Genomic DNA, 27,998 nt, shown 5'->3' with positions numbered 1-27,998 from the left:
GACAAAGACGTAAATCAAAACATTTTAATTAGAAAGTTGAAAAACGGCAGTAGGTACAGAGGACCTCTAGTGGCTACGGAACAAACAGCAACAGATGTTGAAATACAAGGTATGAACATAAATCTACGAAGCGAGGAGACGGCAAGTGTCACAGAGAGAGAGATTACAAAATAAAAGACGACTGCAGATGATGAACATTTAAAATAAATAAATAATAGAAATACATATTCATCGAATAGTGTAGCCATTTCTCTTTTCTATGTAATTATTGCTGGTATATATTACCTTTAAATGTAGCATGATTTCAAACAGACATATTCTGACGACCGTCCTCGGCCACAAAAACAATATCAACATGATCAATAAATCGTTTGTACATTTAAAGTTGTGAGTTGAGCGATAGAGAATCACAGACATGAACATTCAGTTTTTATCAGAGCTCCTTGTGTTTTTAGTTTTTTTTTTTTTTTTTTTTTAAGTTTTTTTTTCCAGTACTTGATGTGATGGAACGATGTCGAGAACAGAGCGGACGTGTTGACACAGTTCGTCGGCTTCACCGCTTCCTCGATGACCGGGATGAGAAAACAAAAGACTGAAGAGGTTGCCGAACGGTTACCGGGAGCGACGGCGTGTTGTGCTAATCATGAGCGTGGCCATGCGTCTTGTAGTCCTGTACATTAGTTAAAGAGAAGCGTCCACAACCGAGTCTGATTGTGGAAAAAGTGAACAATCGATTATACTTGGGCGACTTTTGGCTTCACGTTTATTTGAAATCCTGAGGAGAAGTCTATCGATCCATCTTTCCAGTGGGATGGAAAAGCTGATGAGACGTCACCTGATTATTCTTTGCGGACATCAACGGGGCGCGGTTCTTTTCCTCGAAGGCGGCGGCGGCGGCGGCGGGTCGGCAGCATCGCAGCACAGCCAGCGACCAGGAGACGCGTTCGGAGCGGCGCCGTCGTCTTCGGAGTATCTGTCTCCCACGGTCGTCTCCGGGGATCATCCTTGGCTGCCGCAGGACGACAGGCTGTCGTAAAGAGAATCGCTCAGAGACTCGGGCGTCTCCAGGACCTGAGGGCGGCTCGGAGAGAGGGCTTCCTCCGGCCTCTCCCTGAGCAGCTCCAGCCCGGCGTCCCGGCTCATCTCGGGGACGCTGGGAGTGCGAGTCTTTCCCCTGCGGCTCATCCCCGACTGGGCAGGGACGGGGAGGCTGCAGGGGTCGACCACCCGGCTGGAGGAGGGGCCGCCGGCCTTCACGCTCTGGAGAGGAAAACGACAGTTTTAGGTCACGTGTGTCTCATCTTACGCAACATCGTCAAGTGGGTTACAGAACTCGCCCGAGTGTGAATCTTTAATATTCAGCTGATTAATAATTTGTAAAGGGAGAATATGGTTCTGTGGTTTTATGTAAGACGCCAGAGCAGATTTAAAAATGTATCTCGACTTCACTGCAAAGAGACTTTTCTCTGCGGAAGATAAATAAAGCTCCATCTTATTTTTACTTTAGTTTCAGTCAGTCAGTGACTCACTTCATCTCTTCTCTGAGGTTTTTATGAAGCGTCGACAAACAAATCATAATGAATTTAGAGAATCAAATTGAATATCGGAGTCATTTACAGTAAATAGCAGCTAAATATCAAGAATGAACGAAGATTGTGAGAGAAAGTAAACACAACACATATTTGTTTCACTTGAACACGACCTACCCCTCTGAACTGTGATCCGAACGTCACCGCCTCCTCCTCCTCCTCCTCCACCGCCAGGTACACGTCCGCGGGTCCTGCCGGAGTCTTGAGGTTCGGGAAAGTCCAGGTTTTGGAGCGAGGAGAAAACATGTTCGCTGCGTGAGCGTCTTTGTCTGGAGATGAAAAGAAAAACTTTACGTCTCTTACCCACAGAGATTTTCTACGAATGCGTCGGTCGTGTGTGTGTGTGTGTGTGTGTGTTTGTTAAGTGGGACAGTTTGTCGGCACCTTCACGGACGACGCCGGCCGAGCTCCGTCCCTCCAGCACGGAGCCGTACTGGATGGTGGGAATCAGCTGCTTGTGCGGCGTGTAACACTCGTCCTGCGACGGCAGCTCTCGGTCCAGGGTGCGAGCTCGTCGCCCGGCCCTCCCCGGGGAGCCCGAGGAGTGGTGCTCGGCCCCGGCCCTCGCCTTGGACAGGCCCCGTCCTGCCGCACCGCTGCTGCAGTCGGGCAGGGGGAACGTGCCGATGCCGCTGTCCAGCGTGTACGTGGAAGCACCGGAACCTGCAGAGGAGAGAAAGAAGAGAGAGGTTAAAGGAATGAATCAGTGAAACGCTCACATCATTTAAACTTTAAAAAGGCTCCATTGTTCATTTGATCTTTTTCTGCAGCATCAGAATCGATTTTCCTCGATGCTCAGAATCGATGCTCTTGTTTGTTGACCCTCTGATATGCTAATAAAAGTGTGAGCCAATTAATTCCCCCTCAGAATGGAAATTATGTTAAAGAAACTACTGTAAAAAAAAAACGTGGCGTCTGTGACTCTTACCTGCGAAGTGTTGGGAGTGAACTGAATCTGCAAGGTTTTCATCTGACGTGATTTTGCCGATTCTTTCTGATCCCTGCACGAAAGAACGACAGCGAGTGAGAGTCTGCTCCTCACGTCCACCTCTTTTGTTTTGTTGCGTCTCACCTTGAGACACTGTCGGTGTGAGTCTACAGAGACGTGATCGGACGTACCTTCTCCGTGTCGTCTCGACTGGTCGTGTGACTGATGACGTCGCTGTGCTGAGCAAACACCGGTTTCGAGGTCTTGCAGTCGAACGAGAGCCGGCGCTGGGGCACGCTGATCACCTCCTTCCCGTCCACCCTGTCGGCGTGAAACACAAACGTTCAGTTAAAACCTCAGAATCTTCCTCCCTCGTCCCAGCGGCATCAGGATTGTTGTGTATTATTATTGTGTTTTCACTGCAGTTTGATTTTTTTAGCAGGATGATGCAACAGTGACTCAGTTTCTCCTGAAACCTGGTGGAAAGATGAGGAAACCACATTTTCTCAGGAAATTTAAGATGTTGAAAAAAAAAACATCCTATTTCACTAAATTCCCCGAATCCGCCCCCTGATCCTGATCAGTCGAGTCCCACCTCCAGCAAAATTTCATGGAATCAGTGGAGAGGCTTTTGCATAATCCTGCTACTTAACAAACAAACACGACATCCGCCAGAGGTGGAGACACAGAGACGAGTATCGTGTCGTCTTGATTATTCTTATTTTGTTTCTGTTACTGTGCAGTGCTAAATAAAAATTCAAATTCAAATCCTTATCCAGATCTGCACAAACGTCTCCTGGTCGCAGACAGAAGCACTTTACAGACGATTTTATTTCATGAACATCTGCGCGAAACCAAATCCAAATCTCTCAACGTTAAATCAAGACGAACTAAATTCCTCCACTTTGTTTTTGGTGAATATAAACTGGAGCGAAGGTAAAGAGGCTCAAACAGGGTCAGAAGGAACTTTAACAAAAAACTCTGAGCTTCGAAAACTGTGAGATGAGTCGAGTTCAGACCAAAATAAACTGATGACACAGACGAAATGTTCTTTTTCAGTTCCGGATGAGTCTCAATAAGATTTACATTCGACTAACTAGACACGATAATGAAGTCAAACGTCTCCTTCAAATCTCCTCGTTGTTGTTTGGTTAATTTTAGAATCCGCCGGTCGTGTTCTCACCTGTTCAGCAGCTGCTGCATGAAGTTGTCCGAGCGCGCTCCCCTGTACATGACCGCCAGCTGTCCCTGAGCCGGGTCCATCACCACCTCGCAGGAGTGACCCCGGCCCGACCTCTCCACGTACGCCCTCTCCTCCTCCAGGGCCCGACGCAGCCCCTCCGCCTTCTCCATCAGGGTGGAGATGTTCAGACCCTCCACGCCCTCTTTACACCTGGTGGCCATTTTCACAGAGTCCCTGCCGACCGACGGGATGTTTATCTTCCACTCCTTCTTCTCGTCCTTCGCTTTGGTGGCGTCGGCCTTTCGGCTCAGCGCGGGCAGTTTGCTCTTCTTCAGGCCGAACCAGCTGGCGATGCCGTTGGAGGCCTTCTGCTTGACCTCGGTGCTCTGCCCTCCTCTGTCCTGCTCCTGAAGCTTCAGCACGTTCTCCTCGATGCCCTTCATCACCTTCTGCTCGATGGCCGACTGCGGGCAGGGCACCGGCTGCGAGGGCTTCTCCCCCTCCGAGGTCGGGGGTCTGGGAGGAGGCGGCGGGAGGCTGTCCCCATACATGGGATTCTTTTTCCCTTTCCCGCTGATCTTGGTCCTCTCTTCTGATTTGGACGAGTAGCGTGGGGCCTCTGGGGGCTTCCCCCCTCGGTGGACAGACGGGCCCTGGCAAGGTTTGGACGGCGACTTCGGGGGGATTTTGTTGGGGCTGCTGTTACTGTGAGGACCAGGTTTAACGTTATACCCCAGATTCAAGGAGCCGGGACACTTGATGTTGTTGCGTAGAACCTGCGGAGCGTCTGCGTTGGGGGACGGCAGACCGATTCTGCTCTTGGGTCCTTCGGTCTTCATCACACACAGCTCTGGTTTAACCACAGCCGGAGCAGGAGGCTGAGGTTTAACGGCCTGGTCGTAGAGCTGAGACGACCCCGGATACTTCAAACCGACGCCTCCAGCTTTAGGTTTACTATCCAGAGAGTCTGTGTACTTCGAATGTCTCTGCTCCTCTTTGAGTTGCTCCACCGGCCTCTCCCCCGTCTTACTCCGCTCCTCGCCGTAGGAAGCGTCGCCCGCTGTGTCGACCGGACGGAGGCCGACCTGTAGATCCTCAGAGCTCCTCAGCTTCCCCAGGGCAGCCAGCCTGTCTTTGAAAGCATGGTGACTGGAGTCGGCCTGGGATCTCGCCGCCCCGGCCGCGGGCCTCTTGGGGATAGAAGAGGAGTCGCTCCTCCTGGCCGGAGGAGGAGGCGGCTGCTGAGCGACCTCCGAGCTCGGCACAGGGACCTCCCTGATGTCAGGCTGCGGTTTCTCTCTGGCTCGTGAGTAGTTGGCTCTGCCCTGAGCTTTACTGAGGGCCGATGAGTTGGGCAGGCTGTGATGGTTCACCCACACCGGGCTGTCTGAATCCTCTTCATCGTCCGACGTGGACTCCGACGTGGAGGAGGAAGACTGCTTTCGCTGAGGGGGGGGATTCATTGCGCTCTCTGGGAGCGATTTCACGAGCTTCCTCTCGCCGCCGTTCGCCTTCGTTTGCGATGGAAGAGTGGTTCTTTTCTCGAGGCCCTGGGTTGGTTCCTCCTCCCTGGCGTTGGTAGACAAATCACAGACATTTTCATAATGAGGGACCCTCTGGGAGACTTTGGGTGAGGAAGAGGAGGCGGAGGAAGGTGTGCTCATCTTTGAGTTAGCGCTGGCTTTAGGTGCAGACAGGCTGCTGTAGCTTATTTCCTTAGCGGGCGAGGAGCAGACGTCTTCAGGCTGCGGAGGGGAGGTGGGTGCCGAGTGTGTGGCGGGGTAGGACTCAGACCTGCACGGAGGCGGAGGGGGCTGCCTGCACCTCTCTGTGGTGGTGGCTCGGCGCGTGGGAACAGGGGAGTGGTACACCTCGTAGTTGTTGGTGCGACAGGGGATCCTGGAGTTGCGGGTGAGCTGGGGGCTCAGACGGACGGCAGCGGTTGAAGCCTGAGACTTCTCCCCGATCGAGGGAATCTTTAAAAACTTGAGCAGTTTGGACGGGGAGTTGATGGCGGCGGCTTTGACGTCGCTGAGGCAGGAGGGGCTGGGGCTGACGGAGGCACCGGCTCTCACAGAGGAGGCCTCCGGATCCACGCCGTCTTTCTCTGCGAAGGAGGAGGGGTCATTCGTGTTGTTGTTGATGGAGGAAAGCGCCAGACCATTCAGAACGCCGTCACTCATTTCCATGTCACAGTGGGAGATTTCCTTCACAGACGTTTGCAGGTGGGTCGAGGGACAGAAACCGGTGAGCTCCTCTGAGGCGTTGAGACGACTCTCCGCTGAATTATCCTCCTGCTCCGCCCCCATCACCTCCAGACTCTGATCCGCTGCCTCTGGGGCCGACGGGTGGGCGGAGGCGCCTGCTGGTTGCTGGTGGGCTTCATTCTTGGTGCTTTGTTTGGACGGGGGAACAGACTTACTGTAACATTCGCTCGTAGTAGCCGCAGGAACTGCATGGCTCTGGGTGGCGGAGTTGGGTTTTGAAGGACTACAGACGTGGTTGCATGGCTTCGGAGGAGCGTCGGGGCTCCGCTTGCAGTGTAAACAGCAGGTGTTCCCTCCCTCGCACTTCACCGCCCCGTCACCGTTGACATGCGGGTGTGCGTCGGCGTCAGAGCAGGAGCAGCGGCAGTGCGTGTGGAGGGATTTGCACTGTAAGGGAAGAGGGTCTGCGGTGGCCAGAACCGCCTCCGTGGACATGAGCACTTGGCTGTAGTCGCAGAAAGACAAGCTCGCGGTGGACGGGTGGAACTTCAGAGGGTCGGTCTCCTCCATCTTGCGCAGGACCTCCAGGATGTGTGCTTTCTTCTTGAAGAAGGGAGACAGGGCCTCCATGGAGGCGGCGGGGCCACGGGGGCCCGGGGAGGCATGTTGTGTGCGGTAGCCATTTCCCTGCGGAGAGAAAAACGATCTTTATCAACGCGCAATTCATCGAGACCTTTGAGTGCATGCGTACAGGAAGTGAGTGCGGGGGGGAGATTAGCAGCAGAGGTCTTGTTTTAAAGAACAGTTGAAATGTCAGCGTGTTGTGACGTCACAGACGGACGGAGTCACTGAGGGATGATCACCTTGGCTTGTGCTTCAGTCTGTGCAGGCTCCACCTGTTTGGCGGAGTCGTTGTGCAGCTGTGCATTGTATTCTGGGAGGGGTCCCGCGTGCACCTGAAACAGGAGATTCACGAGGTAATGACACTGAATACACCGAGAGGCCATTTTATACACGGAGCTACATTGTCCCGACAACTGCGGGGACAGAAAAGACCGAGAGTGAAATGATTAAAAATCACACACACACACACACACACACACGGCTCCTCAGGCTGACTCATTCCTGAACCCTCGCACAGGAAGTGTGTTACCTGGTAGTGAGCGGCCGGGTGGTTGGGCAGTTTCTGCTGAAAAAGCTCACACAGCGCTCGGTTCTGTCTCTCCAGGTCAAACACCAACATCTTCAGCTTGATGCACTCCTCCCTCAGATCCTGTTCAGGGACAGACGGGGCGGTGAGACAACAGACGCAGCTCAGTCTGTGACTCCCCAGTAAAGAAATCCACACACACACACACACACACACTCCGCACAACGTTACCTTCTGATTGAGCAGAGCCTGGACCACGTGGTTGGCCACCTGAAAACACGAGAGAGCGTTTCACACACTGACGGAGCTGTGCTGAATTTATTTATATATATATATTGAACAACATGACGCTCACCTCGTCCAAACATCGCTCATACGCTTCTCTCTGACTCTCATTCGCCAAAACCAGAGCAGAGTTCTCGGCCTGTGATGGAAAAAAAAGTGAAAAACAAACACGGCAGATAAAGAGATTAGTTCATGTCGTGCTTCAGATTCTTCAGACAGAAGAGACGTTTCTAAAACGGGGATCAGTCTGAGTTGTCTTCTCTTCTTTTTTGTGACTTTCTATTTTGAATGTTTTAGATCTGCAGGGCTGCAGAGAGAAAACAGAGAACAAAGAAAGGAGAAAATCTATTTTAAGATTTTAGATTCACACACAGAACTTCCTGTGTTTCGTTGGATAAATAATCACAGTTTCAAAATCATGAATCTCACGTAAATCAAATAATAAAAAAGTCACCAACATAAAAAACTAAATGAATCCTAATAAACAAAGATCTAAAAAAGGAACATTTGATATATTAAATCATAAAAATGTATGTTGACCATTATAAGAGTTTTTAGTGGGTTAAATGTTTTATATTTTTCATTTCAGATGTCAAAGCCTGTTTAAAGGGGACGGAGGCTGTTAAGTAGGAAATTAAGTTACAGGAGATAATTTCAGTATTAAAGTCATGAAGTCGTATTAATAAGGTGTTTTATATTTTACAGAATCAAATCTTCTCTTCAGTTTGCTTCTCTTTTAATGTCTGTGGTTTTCTCACCTCCAGTTCTCGGAGTCGGTCCACGAGCTCGCTGCTGTTGTCCTCCAGGTACGACTCCACGTCCGCCTCCTCGCCCTCCTCGTCCGAGCCGAAGTCCTCGTCGCACATTCTCTGTTCAGTCTCGTCAGACATTGTTCGCATCTGCAACACAGGAGGTGAAAGTGTCACAGAGAGCAACGCTGGCGTCTGCAAGCGACGCAGGAAACTAACCATCACCAGAGCTTCCTCTATTTCTTTAGAACCGTGTGTTCATTTGTCTGAGCAGAGACACGACTGTGTCTGTTATCCGCAGGAGACGCTCTTCATTCAAATCACACGGTGTTTGCATCAGATTTGGATCAAACAGTTTCACTTTGGTGATTTTCTCCTCCTGAGTATATTCACTTCATCAGAGCTTGACGTCAATAATTCAAAAAAAACCAATATTAAACAATGGAAAAAGGTTAAAATCACAAATAAGAAACGAGGTTGGAGACTAAACACGACAGACGGGAAACACAGATTATGAAGAGCGAGTACGACACAATAAATAAAATGAAGAAGTTTATCAGACAAGTTGACAAAAGGTCCCACAGGTTTAGGGATCAATCGGTAATCGGCTGTGTTTGACGAAGAGCAAAACTAATTCACCCTGGAACCTTGAAGGGATTTTTTTAATGTCAGTTGGATTAACCTGATGAATAATGAGAATAAACCCGACGGGATGAGTCAGGAATAAATGAGGTCGGCGACAAAACAGGAGTCCAAGATTCAGCAGCAGACGTCAAAAGGACACAAGAAGGTTTGAACTCATATTCACCATCTCACCTCACTGACATGTGGATATCACTCATGAACATCAAATAAACACACAATGTAAAAACCGTCAACACGACTCACTGGCTTCTTCCCTGAACTCAAACACGAGTCGGCAGGAACACAAATCTATGTACAATATACATTTTTAAAAGTACTGGTAACCCTGACGTGAACGTTTTTACCTTCATCTCGCTCCGTTTACAAATCAGTCACATAAACAGCCACAGGATTCGGTCTCCGAGCCGCTCCGGGGTTTGCTCCTCATCACACACACACACACACACACACACACACACGAGCCTGTGTCCATAATTCTCTGCCTTAGATCAGAGGCTTCAACAAATCCACAGATCAGACCGCAGCTCCACGCTGAGCTCACAGGCGGCTGGAGCCTGGCAGCACGGTGCCCTGCAGGGCGAGGAGCGGTCTGGTGGGCACGGCTCCAGATGTGTCTCAGAGTGTGTGTGTGTGTGTGCGTGTGTGTGGATGGTCAGAGCCGAACAGTGGACGTCGACGTGGACCCAGATCACGGTCACGTCTTAAGGAGTCATTAGAGCGGATGAGAGGAGGCTGATTCTGTGGCTGGAGGCCAATCAGGAACTAGCACAGTTTCCTGCAGCGTTAAAGCTGACAGGTGACACACACACACACACACACACACACACACACAGTGTAGTTCATGTGTCGGGTGTCTACTTTGTTTTTTAACTGAGCTTCTTGTTTAAAAAACTGAGAAAATTCATAAATAAATCGTAAAATAAGAAAAAGCGTGAAAATATTTACAAGCCTGGAATTATTCATCGAGAATATTTTACTGATTTAAATGTTGTTTTTCAGTCAAAGATCTTATGCGACTATTAATAAAACTTTACACACGGTTTATTAAGCCATGTATAATATTATAACATCATAAATCTTAATGGAAGAAGATGCAAACATCTTGATCTCCTCCTGTGGGCCGGAATTCGTTTTTGCATGAATTCTGCATCGATAAAACTTTGATTTATCATTCAATAAATGTTTGTATAATTCTTTTTAAAGTAAATCCATCAATCAAAGACTGATACAAACAAAGAGGGTTGAAGGACGAGTCTGGTGATAATCAATATTTTGTTTTCAATTATAAAGTAATTACTCAAAAAGACCCAGAAGATGAATTGATCCAACAAACAACAGCGGTTTGTGTAACCAGAGTCTGATCTGTCGTTGTTCTGAACCACAGAGCTGCACTGTCGTCCGAGAACCAAACACATCAATGTGCTGTTACACTGAGTGACACACACACACACACACATTCATCTTGACTCCCACAAACACCATCGTGCTGCTGGAAATTCTCACATGAGCATCAAATATGTATGAATCCACAGCTGAAAATAGTCCCAACAAACGCAGCACTTTAAAACTACAGTGTCCAGCTCCTCCAGCTCCTCCAGCTCCTCCAGCTCCTCCAGCTCCTCCGGGAAATGATTCACACACGTTGAAGTGTCGTACACTAGCCCGTTAATAAACACAATCACATTGTAAGTTGATGTGGTGAACTGCTGCTGCTCACTCACTCATCCAGCTGTGACAGATTCAACGCTATCATTCATTCTGAGTCGTTCGTCTGAACATCTGGTGAACGTTGGGTCGAGCGTTCACCTCGTATTTTCGGGGTCTCAAACGCCTCCCGAGGGAACAATCCGGCTCTCAAGCTGCCAGACGCGCCGCCGTGTTCATCAACGGGTTTCCGGTTGTGTCCGTCGGCCTCTGAGAGCAGAAGTGTGCAAACAGCTGGGAACAGCTCTGGTGAAGGTGCAGCCTGTAAAACCCACAGCACGAGCTCCCAGATGTTGAAAAGCTCAGTGGAGCTGCGGAGCTGCAGGGTCGGGTGATAAATCTCTGCGGCTTCATCACCACAAGTGACCCCCCCCCCCCCCCCCCCCCCCCTCTCTCACATGATCCATTGTTTGTGCAGAAAACTACTGATTACAGCCGCTTTAAAGATTCATGTTCTCAGCAGGGACGAACAGGCTCCGGGCTGAGAACCACGGGGAAGAGAGAAAATACTGAGACAACAGAACAACGCACTGTTACTGCTTCATCGTTTACAACAAGAGGAGAGAAGACGTGACCGGAAAATTCATCTGCAACTATTTTAATAAATGAATGTGAGCTTTTACTCCTCGTTTTATCTCATACAGTAATGAAGTGGAACTGCTGAGGACATCTTCTCTGTTTATTCTGTAAAGTAGGGTTTGTCTTTGAACGGCTGATTGACCCATGTCATCTGCCAGCCGCTCTAATAAACAATACCGACCTAAATATGTACGCAGCACGTTCACTCGGATCAGAAGCCACTGCTGGTGAACGTTCAATAGCTTGTGGAGGAGTCAGCGGAGACAGTCAGGCCTCGTGTAACCGGAGCTGTTTGCAGAGCGTTTACAGGAAGATTATTGAACATCATCGCTCTGTGGATTGTGAAACTCTCACTCACGAACCTGCGCAGCAGCATCCGACGCGTAGGGAGCTTATTGAGCTGCGTCCGACTGAACACGGTCCAATCTGCACGTGTAATGGACGGATGATCGATGAGGCCCTTCTAAGAACGGAAGCAGATATTAGTCGTCCATTTGACCTGGGACCAGCGATACTGACTCGTTAGAAAAAAAAGCAGCTTTGGTCTTCACTGATGCACGTTACAGCTCGGGGCAGCAGCGCTGAGAAACAGGCCCTCGTCTCTCTGTGCGTTCGCTAACGCTCGCACTGGAAATTACAGCGTGGAGCAAAAGACAACAAGAGTGATTCTAAATATAACGTGAACATGTGGTGCTGTGGTTTCGTTTGATGTGCAGAGCTTCACTGAAAACGCCACAAGAAAAAAAAAAAAAAAAAGAATCTCTCAAGACTAAAAATTGTCTCTCTAAAAATACCCAGAATCCAACAGGCCTTCACGTCCAAGACGACCTTCTATTGACGACCAATCACAGAAGCCATTGACCGGCTGCTACTTCCCCCTCTCAGATCCTCTGAGGTCGATACCGAACACCGAGAGGCAGAGCTCGGGTTTTTTTAAGGAGCCACATTTCTGAGACGAACTCCCAGAAGTCTCAGTTCTTCAGTTTCCGTCTGTTTGCTTTTAGTTTCATTCAATTTGGGACAATTCATTTATATTTGGCTGATTTAATTTCCCTGTTTTATCAGTTTTGGTCCATTTGAGCCGACGTTTGGGATTCTTCACGTGAAAAAACAACGGACGAGGGAGAGAGAAATATCGACGGAGAGAAAACACTGCTGGCTGCTTTGTAAGCTGCAGCATTGTTATCACGATGGTGGTGAGCGTCCCGGGCCGGTGCACTCAGAGGCTCATTGACCGGGCAGAGCAGAGAGCGTCCCCAGAGGAGCTGCAGTGCCAGGGAGCTCCCTCCCTCCGCCGAGCTCAGCTGGCAGACTCACAGCCGCTGGTGCCGTCAGCGCCCGACAGCGAGAAGACACGAGGGGAATGCAAACAGAGCTAATGCTGCTGGTGTGGCCTCGCTGCCTGGCAGCCGCACTGCAACAGCACTTCATCACAAGTGAAGGCCTGACGCCGAGGAGAAGAATCTGAAATACGTCTTGAAAATATTAAAAGTGCTGAAAAGACTCGTGTAGAATTTTACATCGTATCGTTGGCTCCACCGAGGAGGTTCTGTTTTCAAAATAATATTTACGCGTACGAGACATCACGCTGGACGATCGCTCACAACTGTCACTCGACAGACGATCAATGACATCAGAAAACAATCATTAGACGCAGCAACGCACACGTTACCATCACAGGGTGAATCCACACATAACAACCATGTCCTTCAGATCAAATGAAATGAAAACCGTTTTCTCTCCTTTCTCGTGAAAGTGAGGAGATGAGCCAGAGAACACAAGCCACGGCACAAACACGTGAGGAGGTCAAAGTCAGCAGGACAAGGTTTTTTGTTTTGTGTCTGAAAATCCAACCCTTCTCAAAAAACACGGCCACCGAGTCTGACGTTGCCAAGTGAAAACAAAGTGCAGCTTAAAGTTCCCGTCCCAGAACAAAACAGGGAGGATCACGTGTTGGCCTCCGAGCCCAGCGAGCATGTGGTGCTTTTGTTCTTCTCAAAATGAGTCAAATGGATACCTGTGCATGAAAAATGTGAGCTGAGGGGACACTGCTGTGCATTCACCGGCAAACAAATAAAGTGCAACTTGACACCAGGGGAAAAGTAATGTGTCGACTGCCGGAGATAAATCGCCACGGTGTCCTTAAAAACAAATCACCCAGCAGCCACTGCTGCAGAGGTCGGCTTAAACTTCTCAAAGGCGTAAAAACAACCGAGACAGAACGAGCTTCTTCGATTTCTACCGACGAGTCTGATGACAAACGTGATCAATCAATCTCCAAATTACACACACTCATAGAAATCAGTCTTCTTAATACGTCCGAGCTTTCTCATCAAGATCCGTTAATTAATTCCTGTCGTGGCCCCTGATCCAGATCTGCACCACAAAGTGTGGAGTTCTTCTCTGGACCATTTTAAATAACTTATTTCTGCTTCAACCTGCAAACTAACAAACACAAACAAGAACCTAGTGAAGAAATAAATCTAAAAGCAAACTAACACCTGACTTTTCTCTGCCATGAGGATGGATCCAGTCTGAATCCACTCGCGGCTCAAATGACTCTGCAGTAGGTTTTTATCGGCTCTGATCGGCAGCGATGGAATCGAGACGCCCGGGGGAACGAGTTATTTTGGAAAGACAGCGAGGTGAGAACAGACGTAACCTCCTCTTCTGGATCTCCTTTTTTAGTTGAGCTAGTTTACCTAGCGTTTAAATAACCCGCGAACAAAAGAGGTTTCACTTGTAGAAGCTTATCTTGATGTCTTCAGCATTTGTTTAGATCATCTGACATATTTTAGTCAGAATGTGACTAAATGTGTGAGGAGGTCAGTGCAGCCCTGAGGAAGTGAAGCCAAGCGTTGCTCACGTCTTTCCTGAACGACCACGTGATGAACACACTCACCTGTGGGTGTCTCTCTCCTTATGATGCTGGAGGAGGAGTGGAGTCTCCCGTCAGGCGCCTCGGTCTCCCAACGACAAAACCTCGGAGCTGAGGAGGAGAAAACACACGTTTGAATTAATACGACTCTCCTCCTCCTCTTCTGCTGCTGAAGAACCTCCTGACATCGCGTTTGTGTTTCTGTGAATCATGAGACAGAAACCACAGAATTTGTCCGTGTCCGTGACGAGATCTTCAGAAGGTCCGTGGCGGGAGTTTTGCATTTGGGGGGGGGGGGTGGGCAATGTCACCTCTGTCTTTCCTCCGCTCTACGTGTGAACAGGAAACCAGGAGCAGAGGAGGACGCTCCATTGTGCCCTCGGGGGAGACACCACCAGCGCTCGGCAGACGCCAGCCACGCCAAGACCACAAGCCCCCACTCTTCTATCTCGCTCCCTCAATCTCCCTCCTCTCGTCTTCCCTTTCATCTCTGAGTCATTGTAAAGTGTAATGAAAGAAAGATGGATGAATAATTCAGCAGACACAGCGTTTAAGAACTCCTCTTTCATGTCTCTCTGATAACGTCGGACACGCAGACTTCACTGCCACACAATGATTTTTTTTCCCCGTTTTTGTCTAATGTGGGATTCCCCCATTAACCGAGTTCCCTGTTAATTACGTCCACTTTCTACAAAGGTTTCTTTTATCGTGTGTGTCGGACGCCCCCGTCCGCTGCAGCTCCTCCTCGATCAGCTCCAGATAAGTTGAGGCACCGAGCTGCAGCGTTAACTCTTCATTTCTAAAAGCGGTTCTGTAGGGTAACAGGGCCTGATCCTGTTAGCTCCTGTCAAACTGAAATGGGATTAGAGGTGTTGAGCATCTGCCTTCCTCAATCTGGGTTTTAATAGAGCGAGAGCAGATCATCTGGTCTGGCCGTCGCTCGCTGGTAAACCCGGTACTGGGAGGCCGTGATCTGTGATCCGCGTCGTGAAAGCCAGATCACAAAGACGACAGATCACAGAGGTCAAAAAAAAAAAAGAGAACAAGCACTCGACATCAGTTTTCACTTACTGAGGACGGACTTTGATTTTTTGACGGTGAGATGCTGAGAGTGAAGTTGAAGCTTTAAAAAAAAAAGAAAAGTGGTGTGATGCTGCAGATGAGGGAGGATGAGAAGATGTGATTCATGGAATGAGGGCAAGGCTAAAAAAAAAAAAAAGAACCCGCAAAAGCAGAGGGGAGAAATTCACAAAGCTTCTTAAATCATGTCGGTCGCACTCTTGGGGATTTGGCAAAGGCAAGGCCGTCTCAGGATATGTCAAACACCAGCCTTTCCTTCTGCCAATCTGGAGAAGCACAGATTGAAGTTCTTGCTGTGTAGGCGGAGATGTAAACAATGTGACAAAAACCTAAATCCTCACACGATGGAATTAAACAAGATCGGAGAAGACTTGAGTCTGTTTCCACCCCCCCCCCCCACACACACAAAAAATGTAGGCCAAAGTCAATTTAGGCTTTTTTCTTTTTCTTGCAGACACCGTTACTGCTCGATTGTCTGCATCGTTAATACAGATGCAGATAAATATCAAAGAGGCAGAGAGATGTGGGGGAGACAGAATCAGGCTGGCAGGCTCCCCTCGCTGCCGTTTCCTGTCTGATGTTTGGCTGCAGGAACCGAGACGAATCGTACACAAGCAATATTTGGGATGAGGAGCGAGGGGATGTGGGGGAGGGGACGTCGGAGGGGAGAGCTCCCCTTTCCCAAAAGGCCTGAAAGGTTGGATGTGCGTACGTCTGAGAGCAATCAAACACGACGCAGGGCTCCTTCTCTAATCCGTGCCAGGCAGCCTCCACACCCAGGAAACACATCACCGACCCCTGCACCTCCGCTGCAACACAAACCCGGAGTCCGCTTCCGACCACACAACAACAATCAGTCGGCGCTGAACCCACCGAACAACGTGCGGCAGATTTATGACACTTTGTTTGGCTGCGACCAAAACAAGCCTCTGAGATCCTGTGGTGGTTCGGTCAAGGTACGAATGACAACACGCGGAAACAGTGAAGTATTAATGCTAACCTGAACACACACACACACACACACACACACACACACTAGAGTCATGACATACATTCATGTCAAGTCAGAACCAGAAAACCCAACATGCTCCTTCACATCACTTCGTTCTAAGAGAAACGCTGCTTTGGTCTGACACAGAGTCACAACACAGAGCGAGAGGCTGAGCGAGGAACAAATCAGCATTTACACCTTTTTCTCAAAAATCCTCCATCAAACACACAGATCCTGGGTCAGCTCACCTTCCTCCTGCTGCTGCTGCCTCAGTCATCCAGTCCCCACATCAGAGATCCCTCAGCCCAGAGAAATGTAAGGCACCAGAAAGAGGACAAAAAAAAAACTGAGAGAGAGAAAGAGAGAAAGAGAGAGGCCACAACCTCACATTTTCTGTTTTCCGGCTGCGGAGGAGATTCTTTTCTCTCCGCTTGAAGAAGTGGCGTCACCCTGTGAGTGTGGCGAGGAAGCCGGTTTCCTCTACGCTCCAAACTAGAAAAGGCCCGTCCTTGGGCATGTGCATTGTGTGTGTGTGTCTCTGCTGTCTGCAGAGGCTGCCATGTCTCCCATTGTTCCAGGGCGAGTGAGGCAGGCTTCCTACTCCAATAGACCCTGCCTACTACAACAGCTGTGGACCAGCCCCCACCTCTCTGCTGCACTCCTCCTCCTACAACTCCTGCCTCTCTGGCTGCATGTTCTGCTGCTGCTGCCGCTGCTGCTGCTAAACATTAACCCTGCAGCTGCCGGCTCGGGCCATAAAGAGGAGGAGAGGGGGGTTGTGTTTCAAAGGAGACCCAACCACGGAGCGGACAAAGGAACTTAACAGGGAGAGGATATCCGACTGCCAGGCTGAACTGACAGGACTTCTGCACACAGCCATTCGGTGGCCTAGAAAAGAAAACAGGCTCTGAGCTAAGAGGATTGTCTTTCTCAATCACATTGGCACTAAGAGCTGGACCAGCTCCGGTGTGGCTGCACTGAGGGAAACAAGAAGTCCCCGCACAGCAGAATCAGTTCAGAGCCGGAGATATGCACCTGAATTGTAATCCTTAATTTTCCACGTGCAGCTTGTTCTCGAAATAAATAGAAAAACTCTGCTTGTCCATAGAAATAGAAAACGACCCGAGGTGACAGGTCGAGCTACATCCAGGTGGAGGCACTGAATTAAAAAGTGATCACAGGACAGAAGCAGCGAAGCAGCTCTGAGATCAGTTACGCAGATCAGCTGATTCTTCAAATATTAAATATCACGTTTTATTAATTCAACTAAATATTTCCAAACTAAATGCTCATGTTTATTTTTTTTTTGGCAGAACAGGTTTTACACTTTTGTCTCATAGTTCATCTGGAAAGATTTATTTTAGCTCTTGGCCCCGCCTCCTGGAAACCCCATTCTGCTGTGATTGGTCGGCCGGCCGACTCGTCTGCGATTGGTCGACGGCTTAGCGCATGAGTCACAAATGCACCCTCCCCCCCCCTTCATTCAAACACTTCATCATTTGGAAGCACCGCTGTACCAGTGTCACAGTTTTGCCAAACTAACAGCAGGCGAGTGTGTCGCCGGATATTTGACGTAGACGAACAAATGAGGCGTGAACTGTGTTGCATTGTGGGATAGAAGGACTCGCTTCATCACAGAGTTTAACTTTTGCAACTTAGCAAAACGCAGACATGCGGCTGATTTTCCCAAAATTACAAGAAGATTAAAACGATGGAACCCCTCGATATCGATAACGATCACTTCGTGAAACAAACGATCTGATAAACAGCAAAACGTTTCGTCGATCTGAAGTCGATCATCAGAGTTTTTGGCACAAAACATGAGAAACATATCAACATAAAAGGTGAAAACCCCCAAAACATTCAACTCACCATCATGTAAGACAAAGAAAAGCTGCTTCTCTCGTTAGAACCTTTTAGTCTTTGCCGAACAAACGACTGAAGTAATGATCCTGCTCCACACTGAGCGTGTCGGTGTCTGAGATTGACTCCCTGTCTGTGTGTGTGTGTGTGTGTGTGTGTGTGTGTGTGTGTGTGTGTGTGTGTGTCATGTCTGGGTGGTTTATCTCCAGGTTTTTTTCTCCCTGCGTGACTCATCTGCTCTTCTGGTTAATGAAGCCACATCATCCTCATACCCCCCCGACATACCAGACACGCTAAACCGAGTCCGGTGACAAAATGACTGAGCGCCAAGGCATCAACAACAACAACAGAAGAAGAAGAAGAAGAAGAAGAAGAAGAAGAAGACCCAGGTCTCATGAACTCAACGTGGGAAGAGAACTTGATAAAACACTGAACGGTAAAAACCTGCAAACTGTTGAAAATAGAAAAAACAATTCCACATACATGAGCGATTCCTTTTTTTTTAATTTGACCCTAATTGAGTAGACAAGAGACCTGACCTGAATCCACTTTGCCCCACACCAGACTTCCTACGGTCAGAATCGAGCGCCCCGGGGCTGAGTGTCAGTTGTTTCAAGCTATTGTCATTCAGATTCGACCAAAACAGTCAGTGTGGCGAGCACAGAGCCGCCCCCCAGATTCACAGCAGAACTTCAGGTTCTGTGTGTGCGATTGAAGGAATTCAAACTATGCTTTCAAGATAAATCTCAAACAGAGAGACTCCAGCATCAGGGGGACGATGTACACGAAACACCGTCAGACCTTCAGGAAACTGCACAGGTCATCAGGAATGAACCGCAGCAAAGAGACACAACACACGGCAAATAAAGAACACACCCTGATCAAATGAGCCCGAGGCCAGTGAGTCACACTGCCGGGTCTGCGTCCACCTAGTGGTGAGAGAGAGAGACTCCAAACAAATCAAATCTGATCAAACAGAACTGGTCATTAATCCAAACCTGATTTTAAACCTGAACGTCTGACACATGATTAGTGCTGACGGTGGAAACACACAAGAGAACGTAGTCTGATAACCTGAATGAAGCTCGTTCCAGACATGAACTCCAGAGAGAGTCCGAGAAATCAGTTCTCTTTGTTTTTGTTTTCATTTTTGCTGCCGGTGAACTTCTCGCATCTGCTTCTCAGGAACTTCTGTGGAGTTTAAACCAGGGAATGTTGTTGAGTCCGACCCGGACAATCTGCTGCTGCTCAGGAAGAAAGTTCATAATGTTCCTCCAATAAAAACTGCTCAAGCTCTGTTACACACTTTACACATTAGTGGTCATCAGTTCACTTTGTTTTCACGATATAGTTTTTATTGTGGCTGATTTTAACGGCAGTCAAGTGAAGTGAAGCTCAGAAAAGAAAAGTCTGAGCATAAGCTGAGAAAATAAAAAAGTTATTTTTATCTCTGATGAGGTGGAAACGCTGCTTTAAACTTAAAAACGGGCTGAATGACGTACGTGAGGCTTCAGTCGAGTCCGTCCCGTCTCTGTGTGGAGACACATTAATACACGAGGCGAACATAAATAAATACAATGGTTTAATATCACTGAATGATTTAAATACCCTGAGCAGCTTGTAAAAACAATAACGAGGTAACTAACGTCGCTAACGTCTTGGTATGTTGCCGACAGGGAATCGGACCCAGAATGCAACGGGCTGGGGAAACACAAAGAGAGAACCAACCCCACCCCGTTTGTCTTATCGCACAATATTAAAAAAAAAGATTCCTGCTCAGAGTGACGACGGTGGATTTTGTCAGGACGGAATTTATCCCCTTTAAAACAAAGAGTAAACCGCTGGCGTCCGTGGACGGAGGCCCGGCGGACGACTGTCCTTCCTCTGCAGCGTCAGACCTTAACGCTCGCATCGCTGTGGGACGAATGGGACACTGAGGGAGAAGCTTCTCCTCCTAAGAGGGTCAAAGGCTGAACAGGCCGACATGACCTGAATGAGAGCCGGTCACATGGTGCCCCTGGAGCTAACACAAGGGACTGAGGATAACTCTCCACATAAAAGGCCTATTGTCGCTCCCTCCGCCATCCACTTTCCCCAGAGTGAGGATCCTCCCTAAGTGCTCAGGAAACTCAACGAGAACGTGAGACTGTCGTGTGACTGACGAGTTTAAATTTAAAGCAAACGACATGTAAAGCAGAACGTGTCCCGGCGCCACACAGACAATGAGTCCTCCACACGAGCAGCAGGAAACAAACCTGACGACGGGAGATGAACCGATTATTACGTTCAGAAACTTTTACAATAAACAAACAGTCCCCTGAGTATGAGTGTTTTCCATTAACATCCATGACTGCAGATCGTCGGGGTCAGGAACGTGCTCACATGACGGATAAGTTCTGCTTCTGGAGTCACGTGATCCTGTTCACAGCACATTTACATCCTGATGCATTCAAGGGCTCAGTCAGACATTCTCCGGAGTGGAAAAACTTCACATACGACCAATTTCAGAAGAATGTCCGGACGTCAGCGCAGGATCGAAGGTTTAAAGCCCAAGAAATTACCTGGTTGTTGCTTCTCAATGAATGTTTTTAGGAAAAACACATAATTCTTTCAGGCAAAAGAAAAACAGGATCTGCTCCAGCGTTTCCATTTTGTTGTCCAGGAGAATTCAATTCTGACTTTCTGCTCTTTGCTGTAATTGTTGTCGATCATCTGTGAATGATTTTCTCAGTTTCTGACATTTTATAGACTTTTAACGATTAATCAAAAAGCATTCAGAAGATTACTCACAAATAATGGGTCGAGGCAGGAAGCTAAAGAAGCAGAAAGCAACGATCCGTTAGCAGATGGCGCACCGTTACTGTTTGTGGTCAGATGGCGGCTGAAGCGAGGGAAGTGTCGGAGAAGTCCTGAATTCAGAGTTGTAAATCAGACTCGAGGAGCACAAACCCCCATTGAGGAGCAGACAGTTTAATGGGGAGTAATGTGAACGGCTCCGTGTGAGGATGGAGGGAGCCCACCAGGAGGACGTGTGACGCTCAGGCCTCGAGCGAGGAGATGTGAAGGGTCTACAGCTGGAACCAGAACAGCCCCGGCCGACTCGGCCGTGTTAATTTGCATGAAGCCTTGGCTCATTACGGAGTCAGGGGTTGTGGTCAGCGACGCCATGACCAGCGGCTGCCACAGTCTGGCTCTGTGATCGTGGACCGTGTTTTACTTATTATTGTTTCATCTATTTCATATTTTGTTGTTGTATTATTTGCTTTTTTTTTATGAAACCAAACTAAATTCATTTAACTCGAGCTTTGTGAAATCGTGACGGGATCGTTTGACTGTTTTCTGACATTTAAAAAGCCCAACAATTAATGGATGATTAAGAAAAACCCCAGGAGATCCACCGATGCTGGAAACACTCATTAGCACCGTTCGCAGCTTTCGAGGTAACTTTGCTTTTTATCGCGTCTCGTTCCAGAGCTTCGATGACCTCAATAAATCCCTCACATGTGAAAGGATTCAAAGTTTGCCCCGCAGTTCATGTCTGCAATCATAAAAGCTCAGTAATGAAAACCATTTGTCACGGCCCCTGTAGAGGCAGGTTTCATACCACGGTGAATACTCCGCAGAGAGGCGGGGTCTCCTGCCAACCAGACTACGAGCTGTGCACGCAGACTCTCTCGCCGGAGGAGCAGCTGCGTTTCGTCCAGCTCCGCACTTCGTTTCCATGTGTGTCAGCGAACCTTTACTACCTGATCCTCAGTGAGTCATATTCACACCAAACCACTGAACCTTGACATGACTGGGAAAAATGTGGAGGCTGAACAAGACGCGCCGCCGGACGAGTTAATCCCGGTCAGGAGCAGCCATCGTGTCCGCTCCGTCGAGTTGCCATGGCAGCAGAAGAATAACGTGAGACGAAGGTATCAGGACGATTAGCGGGTTATCTCGTCGTCTGTGGGCTGAAATCAGGTTTTCAGAGCTGGCTCACTTTTCCTCAGTTTACAGATGATAACGATGAAGTCCTTAAATAATGAAACAACCATTTTCAATAATCACACGATTGTTCTTTGAATAAAATGTAAACATTAACTTGTTTAGTCTTTCACAAAAGTCAAAGATGCAGCTTTTGAATTTTTCCATTTGAAAACAAATATTTAATCGTTTCCGCTCCAGAACTCAGTTTAGTTTCTTTGTCCCTGAGAAAATAAAGTTTTTGTCTCTGGATCCTCGAGAAGTTTGATCAGGCTGCGAATATATTTTCTATATTTCACCTTATAGGAGCTCAGAAATAACTGAATGAGGAGCTTTTCCTAAACTCGTGCGCTCTGTTCTTCACGCTGCCGTGGAAAATGAATTTCATCTTGATGATTGTTTTATTTCCTGTCGTATTAAAGACTCCAAAGTCCAAATGACGCGGGACGTGTGAACCCAGATGTGTAGAGAACCAGCTCTATTATCCAGAATCAATAATGTTCTGTCACCCAGGAACTTATTCTGCGACAAACACTCCGGGTGCGTTCACAACAATGACACCAGCCAGAGGAAGGTGTAGGAGAGGAGAGGTTGTGGTTTAGCTACGGACATTTTCTCCACATCTGGTCACATCTGGCCGCCAGCCGCAGCGGCTCAAACCCTGAGTCGGCCGACGCAACGCACACTCATCATCCACATCCTTTTCCCAAGGTCTGGCCAAGAGGAAGACCTATTTATGGTACAGAATAAAAGATAATATGGGGGGTTATATATGGAGATCCTGGTTTAAGCCTCCAAACAATCTGCTCTCCATCACACCGACAAACACGACGTCCACGGGAGGGGGGAATGTTTTTCAGGGCACACAGGTCGCACTGATGCAGAGGTCTTTGAAACAGGAAGCTCGGCGTTTCAGTGAGCACCTTGTGGGAGAAGGGTTCGGGGGCTGAGGGAGTCGGGGGTGGGGCTCATAACGCTCCTCAATAACAACTTATTTTAAGACAAATGAAAATAAACTGCAGGCGTGCACAAAGACACAGTGTCCAGGAGACAGACGCTCCCACTGCCCCCCCCCCGCCGCTCTCCATCTCAATCCGAGTCTTCGCTCAGGACAATAAATCTGAGCGGAGAATCTCGCTGATTGTGTCGACACGAGAAAATGAGCAGAATTATAGACATCGAATTCTTTTGTGGCCAAACAGGACGCGGTGCAGACCTGCTTCCACTGAATTGATTAAAGCTACATTCCAGGCAGTATTTTCTCTGGACGGACCCATGAATCGAATGTTTGTTACAGCTGCAAGAAGCTGAAGCTGTTTGGCCAACTTCAATGTTTGTATGACCACAGATTCCTCTGCAGGGTGGGTTTTCGAATCCGTCCTCTGCTTTTGGTGGGAGCGCTCTGGCGTGCTGCTGGGATTCCTCGCGCACATCCAGTCGTGCGTGTTTGGAGAGGCCGCGCTTGACGCCGCGGGCTCCACTGCAGCTCGCGTGAAGACGGGAGACACACGAAGCCGCTGCTCACGTGCGAACAAATAATCCCAACAGGGCTGGAGTTGAGGCGGCTCGGTTCAGAGGCAGGGAAACAAAGGATTGTGGGAGGGAAACGGTGCAGACGGAGATAATTCTTCAGATGAAAATATCTGCATCGTGTTCGAGTAAACAGTTGTGATGATGATCTGGAGCAGACCCCCCCCCCCCCACCCCCCGCTGTGAGTCGTTTCGCAGCTCTGCGGGGTGATTGGTGAATATTTTGCGATGCTAATGCGGAGCCGTTGGAGGATAAACCGTCGTATCTACAGTACCTGCATGTGTCAGACGGGGAGGGGGGGCTGAACTGATAGCTGATAAGGAGACGTCCCGGCCCCGGCCTATCTTCAAAGCAGGGTCGTTTATGCAGGGGTGAGGGGTGGGGGGTGGGGGGTGGGGGAAGAGAGATAGGCCGACTACAGGAGGTTCTGACCTGTCTGCGCTCCCCCATCACACTTCCAACGCACTGAATTATCGTCCCGTTGCTCCGTCCGCCCCGTTAAACTGCTCGACGACGACCTAGTACAGTGAGATTTCACAGAGGGGCTGACCTTGAGTGTCTGAAAGGTCTTTTGCTCTGTAAAAACTATGCAGAGGTGAAACGAACAGAGAAACGCCCAGCGACTGTTTCAGTCATGTCTGCCTCACGTAGAGAAAAAATAAATATTATCGTAAACTGATTCTTTTACAGGTTGAGATCCACGTTGACTCTGAAACGGACAGAGCTGCTGAAACGTTTGGAATCGCCTCCGGTCCACGTTTGAGGTTTCGTGTGGACAGAGATGGTTTTAGTTTGAGTGATTAGTTCATCAATGACGGATCTTTGGTGATTTGAGTGACAGAAGCTACAGCCAAAAAGAGGCTGTCGGCTCAACTCTTCCAACTCGACTCCTGTTTCAGAGCTGTGTTTGTTCTGGGGTTGTTTGTTGAACAAATCAACTTCCTGTTGGGACAGAGGTGCTGACTCTGCCTCAACAGAGCGTCTGGAGACTCTGCTCAGTCTTGACGACTCGCTGCGATTCATCTCCTGTCATCAACAAAACTGACCGGTCGCCTAATTAGTTCAACTCTTCTTCTACGTTCTGTGGTTTTCACTGCAACGCCTAATAAACCATTCAACCAACGGCCAAATTACGCACTCACTCCGCGCTACGTTTCCCTTCTGTAATAAAGTCTGAACACCCGATGTGGCGTCTGTTACAAGATGTGGGACACAAAGACGTGCAGAACATCTGCGAACAATTAGAGGCGAACAGAGCGAGCGAGCACTTATTCTGCCCATTACACTGGAATAAGTCACTGGCTCGGCTTTTCATGATGTAATGCAGCACAGCTTGGATATGTAATCTCAGAGCTGCACTGGGACCGAGCTCTCACAAAACTTCAATCGAGCTCTAACACGCGTTCCATACGTGTAATCTGCTGAGCGCAGAGTGGAGCCACGTTTATCTGCAGCCCTGAGGTCATTCCTCGGGATGAAATGTTCACGGCACCGCTGGGTCCTCGTGTTCTTGACCAAATATTGTCTCACATGTGACACGTTTAGTCTGAAATCCATGTTTTAAAACAGTTTGATTCACGTGAAGCAACTGAAAATGACCCTCACGTGAAGAGTCTGACACTTAAAGATCTGATTATTTCTATGAGAGGAGGAGATTTAACTTCTGTATTTGAAGTAAAGTATTTCTATATTATGATTATTATCAATGGCAGATTGTCTAAATTTGACAATCCGGTCCATTTCGATTTCACCGCTCTTTCTAGAACGTGTCCGAACAAAGATCTTTACGCTTCGACGATCAAACGTTTATCTCAAACACCACAAAGACAAATCCCCTCGTCTCGAAACTTTTCATCCTATATGTTCGATGAGACTTTGTGCCGCTGAGGCTACAAGAATTTCTCACACGACATCTTGTCCGCAGTTGCCAAAAACAACAAACTGCAGCATTACATCAACAGACGATTCGGAGCAGACACGAGGGAGACGTCTTCTCTTTTCGGGGGAGAAATTTGGAGAAAAAAAAAGCTGCCTGCGAACACTAAAAGATTCATTGAGCATTTCAGAGGAGATCTTCAGTGAAACTTAAATATTTTACAGCCTGAGCGTCGGCCATCTCTTCGAGGCTTCGCTCCAGAAGAAACAGAGTTCAAACAGTCCTCTCGTCCTGGTTTCCTCCGACCCGGAGCTTCAGAAAACGTTGGGACAATGAGAACAGCGCGAGCGTAAATCTGGCCTCCAACCAACCGGCACACATCGTTAACTGAGGGCGTTTCTAATAATGACATGAAAATATCTGAGATGTTTTAAATGTGAAATAGCTCCAGAACGTATTAAGATTACTGGCACGTGTTTTACTGCCAGTCAAATTCCTCCGCCGAGTGAGAACCAAACAAGAAACAATCCTCGTGACCCCGAGTGCCATTGAGAAAATGTGGAGGTTATCTCATTTACTGAGAGGCGGCTTTGTTAACTTTGGTCCAATAACACGTTTCTGCTGCCAACACTGCTCCTAATACGTTTGGGTAATGTGGGCATTAATCAAATCCATTACTTGGACTGAAGAAGTAATTTGGAGTAACCTCATTACAGCTGCAACCATTTATCAATTAGTCAAGTAATCGACATGTGTTTTCAGAATCGATTATTGGTTTGCCAAACATGTGATCGTGAGGATCTGCCGGGTTTCTTTGTGATTTGTTAAAAAAGATTATTTTGGAGCCTCGTCAGAAGAAACGACTAATTTCAAGACAACAACTTTGAGGAAGTTGTGATAAACAGGTTTCACTGGTTCCTGGTGTTTAATGATGATTAATTGCTGATAAAAAATGACTCGTTAACAACTGTCCCTGAATTAATGTGGCGACACGCTGACGAGAATCAGCCTCTCATAGGTAAAGACTTCATCACAAACTAGGAGTACATTAATATGCATTTACATTCTTCTGTTTTGTTTCTCAGACTAGACATTTATAATAAAAGTCAGTCAAATTTAAATTTAACACAAAACTCACATGATTCCAATCAAGTCAGTTAAAGTAAACTTTCAAACGTTGCCACCCAATACTTCGATTTCTCCTTTCAGATTATTCCTGCACTAAAAACTAAAGTCTGCCTTAGAAACACAGGTGGACACAGTGATTGTGAAAAGGAGAGATCACTCTACCCCACCAGAAACTTTATAAGTTACATGTTCGAGGACCCTGACATGTTTTCTCATAGCTGGACGTCAGTATCTGTGAGTTGTGAGCAGCGTTTGTTGCTCTTCAGATTTCAGATGATCGTCTTGTGCATCATCACACGCTGACGTTTAAAATGAGCTCAGGTAAACTTTCCTCTTTCAGGTGGAACATGTGTGAAACTGTATTAACCCTAAGAAAACATCGATCTTCGGTGCAGTTGGACTTTGAATCGGCTGATCGACAGTAAAATCAATGCAGGTTGAATTAAAACAAGATGAACTTAGATTCATTTTGATTAAATCCACTTATAAACGTCTCAGTAGCTTCACACGACACAAAGCTGGGTGATTTATCTTCAAAATTCCTGGATCCACAGACCCAAACCACATCCTTCCACCAAGTTTAGCAGAAATCCATCCAGTGGTTTCTCTCTGAATAACGATAAGTCTCCTCAGATCCAACCAAGGTGCACAAACACTCAACACAGTCTCTTAAACATGGTGCACGTGTCTCACATGACAGAGAGGTGGTTCATCCTCCATCTCTGCTGCAGGGACACTCTCACGTCCTCACTCTCCCTCCGACATCATGACTGTGCAGCTTGAATCCAAGCTGCTGCTGCTGGAGTTAATCACTGTCTCCAGTCATTTTCTCCTCCTGCGTGAAGGAACCATCCTCTCTCCTCCTGCGTCTGTGTGGCACGAAGAAAGAAGAACCGGTGCGGACTCACATGTCACTTCCTTTCTGCGTGTTCCCCCTTTTCTTTTCTTTTTTTCTGGTAGCAACCATCAAACCCATTTTCTCTGCAGTTCAAATTGCAGAAGGGCTGAAATAAAGTGTGTGTGTGTGTGTGTGTATGTGGAGGGGGGGGGGGGACACCAGGCCCTGTGCAAACCCAAAATCCCTGCGCTCGCTCGGGCCGGTGTCGTTCCGCCCTTTGCGCACAGACGCGTGGATAAAACGCACAGAAACACCCGCACTTTGTCGTTTTATCCTCTAAAACACTAAAGATCGAAACCGACGCATTCGAGTGCTTGCAGCTCGTCCCCGCAGCAGCTGCAGGAAACACAATGAGCCGCGGTGTCGGTGTCGAGCTCCGGCGAACAAACACAACCAACCAACCAAAAAAAAAAAAAACCCCGCAAATTCCCCCTGAAACAAACCAACTCACCTCATGTGGCTGTGAAGAGGAGCAGCTCCGCGTGGGAGGAGGAGGAGGAGGAAGAAGAAGAAGGAGCGGGGATGGAGGAGGTTCGTCTCACTGAAGCCGTCTCCTGGAGCTCATTTCTGCGGCGGTGTCCTCCTCGCTCCTCTCCCTGCTGCAGCCTCTCTCTGTTTGGGTTCAGGAAAAGTGATGTCATTGTATGAAATTGCATTACCCGCCCCATTTTTTTCCCCTGGTCAGAGTCAGAGTCTGCCCCACGCTGCCAAACATGACTTCAGCCTCCTCTCACACAGCTGCCAGGCCTCTGTGGGACCCCCGGG

At 48.2% G+C, this 27,998-nt stretch overlaps 1 protein-coding gene across 6 annotated transcripts; it reads right to left on the bottom strand.

Moving 5' to 3' along the window:
* Nucleotides 1-10: 10 nt before the first annotated feature.
* Nucleotides 11-27,978, bottom strand: nckap5l (NCK-associated protein 5-like). Of its 6 annotated transcripts, none has more exons than XM_069526777.1 (13): nt 27,685-27,978; nt 13,922-14,008; nt 8,101-8,241; nt 7,413-7,481; nt 7,289-7,327; nt 7,061-7,180; nt 6,771-6,863; nt 3,701-6,594; nt 2,709-2,838; nt 2,518-2,590; nt 1,974-2,252; nt 1,707-1,858; nt 11-1,260 (listed from the first exon to the last, which is right to left on the bottom strand). In XM_069526777.1, exons 3-13 carry the CDS (start codon nt 8,239-8,241, stop codon nt 1,000-1,002), a joined length of 4,251 nt encoding a protein of 1,416 aa, XP_069382878.1. In that variant the 5' UTR covers nt 13,922-14,008; nt 27,685-27,978; the 3' UTR covers nt 11-999. The 6 variants fall into 6 exon arrangements, with proteins under 6 accessions (XP_069382878.1, XP_069382881.1, XP_069382879.1 ...); XM_069526780.1 differs by lacking the exon at nt 27,685-27,978 and adding an exon at nt 27,029-27,069; XM_069526778.1 differs by lacking the exon at nt 27,685-27,978 and adding an exon at nt 17,841-17,959.
* Between the last annotated feature and the right edge of the window lie 20 nt (nt 27,979-27,998).

Source organism: Paralichthys olivaceus, chromosome 6 (genome assembly GCF_024713975.1).
Source record: "Paralichthys olivaceus isolate ysfri-2021 chromosome 6, ASM2471397v2, whole genome shotgun sequence".
Taxonomy (NCBI): domain Eukaryota; kingdom Metazoa; phylum Chordata; class Actinopteri; order Pleuronectiformes; family Paralichthyidae; genus Paralichthys; species Paralichthys olivaceus.
Note: the sequence above shows the minus strand (reverse complement) of the source record. Positions and strands in the feature narration are given on the sequence as shown.

Bases quoted from the DNA above. Each gene is read 5' to 3' on its own strand.
- nckap5l (XM_069526775.1), bottom strand. The intron at 7,181-7,288 runs GTAACGTTGTGC...GTCCCTGAACAG, and splicing joins AGGCTCTGCTCAATCAGAAG to GATCTGAGGGAGGAGTGCAT. The intron at 1,859-1,973 runs GTGCCGACAAAC...TTTCATCTCCAG, and splicing joins GGCCGGCGTCGTCCGTGAAG to ACAAAGACGCTCACGCAGCG.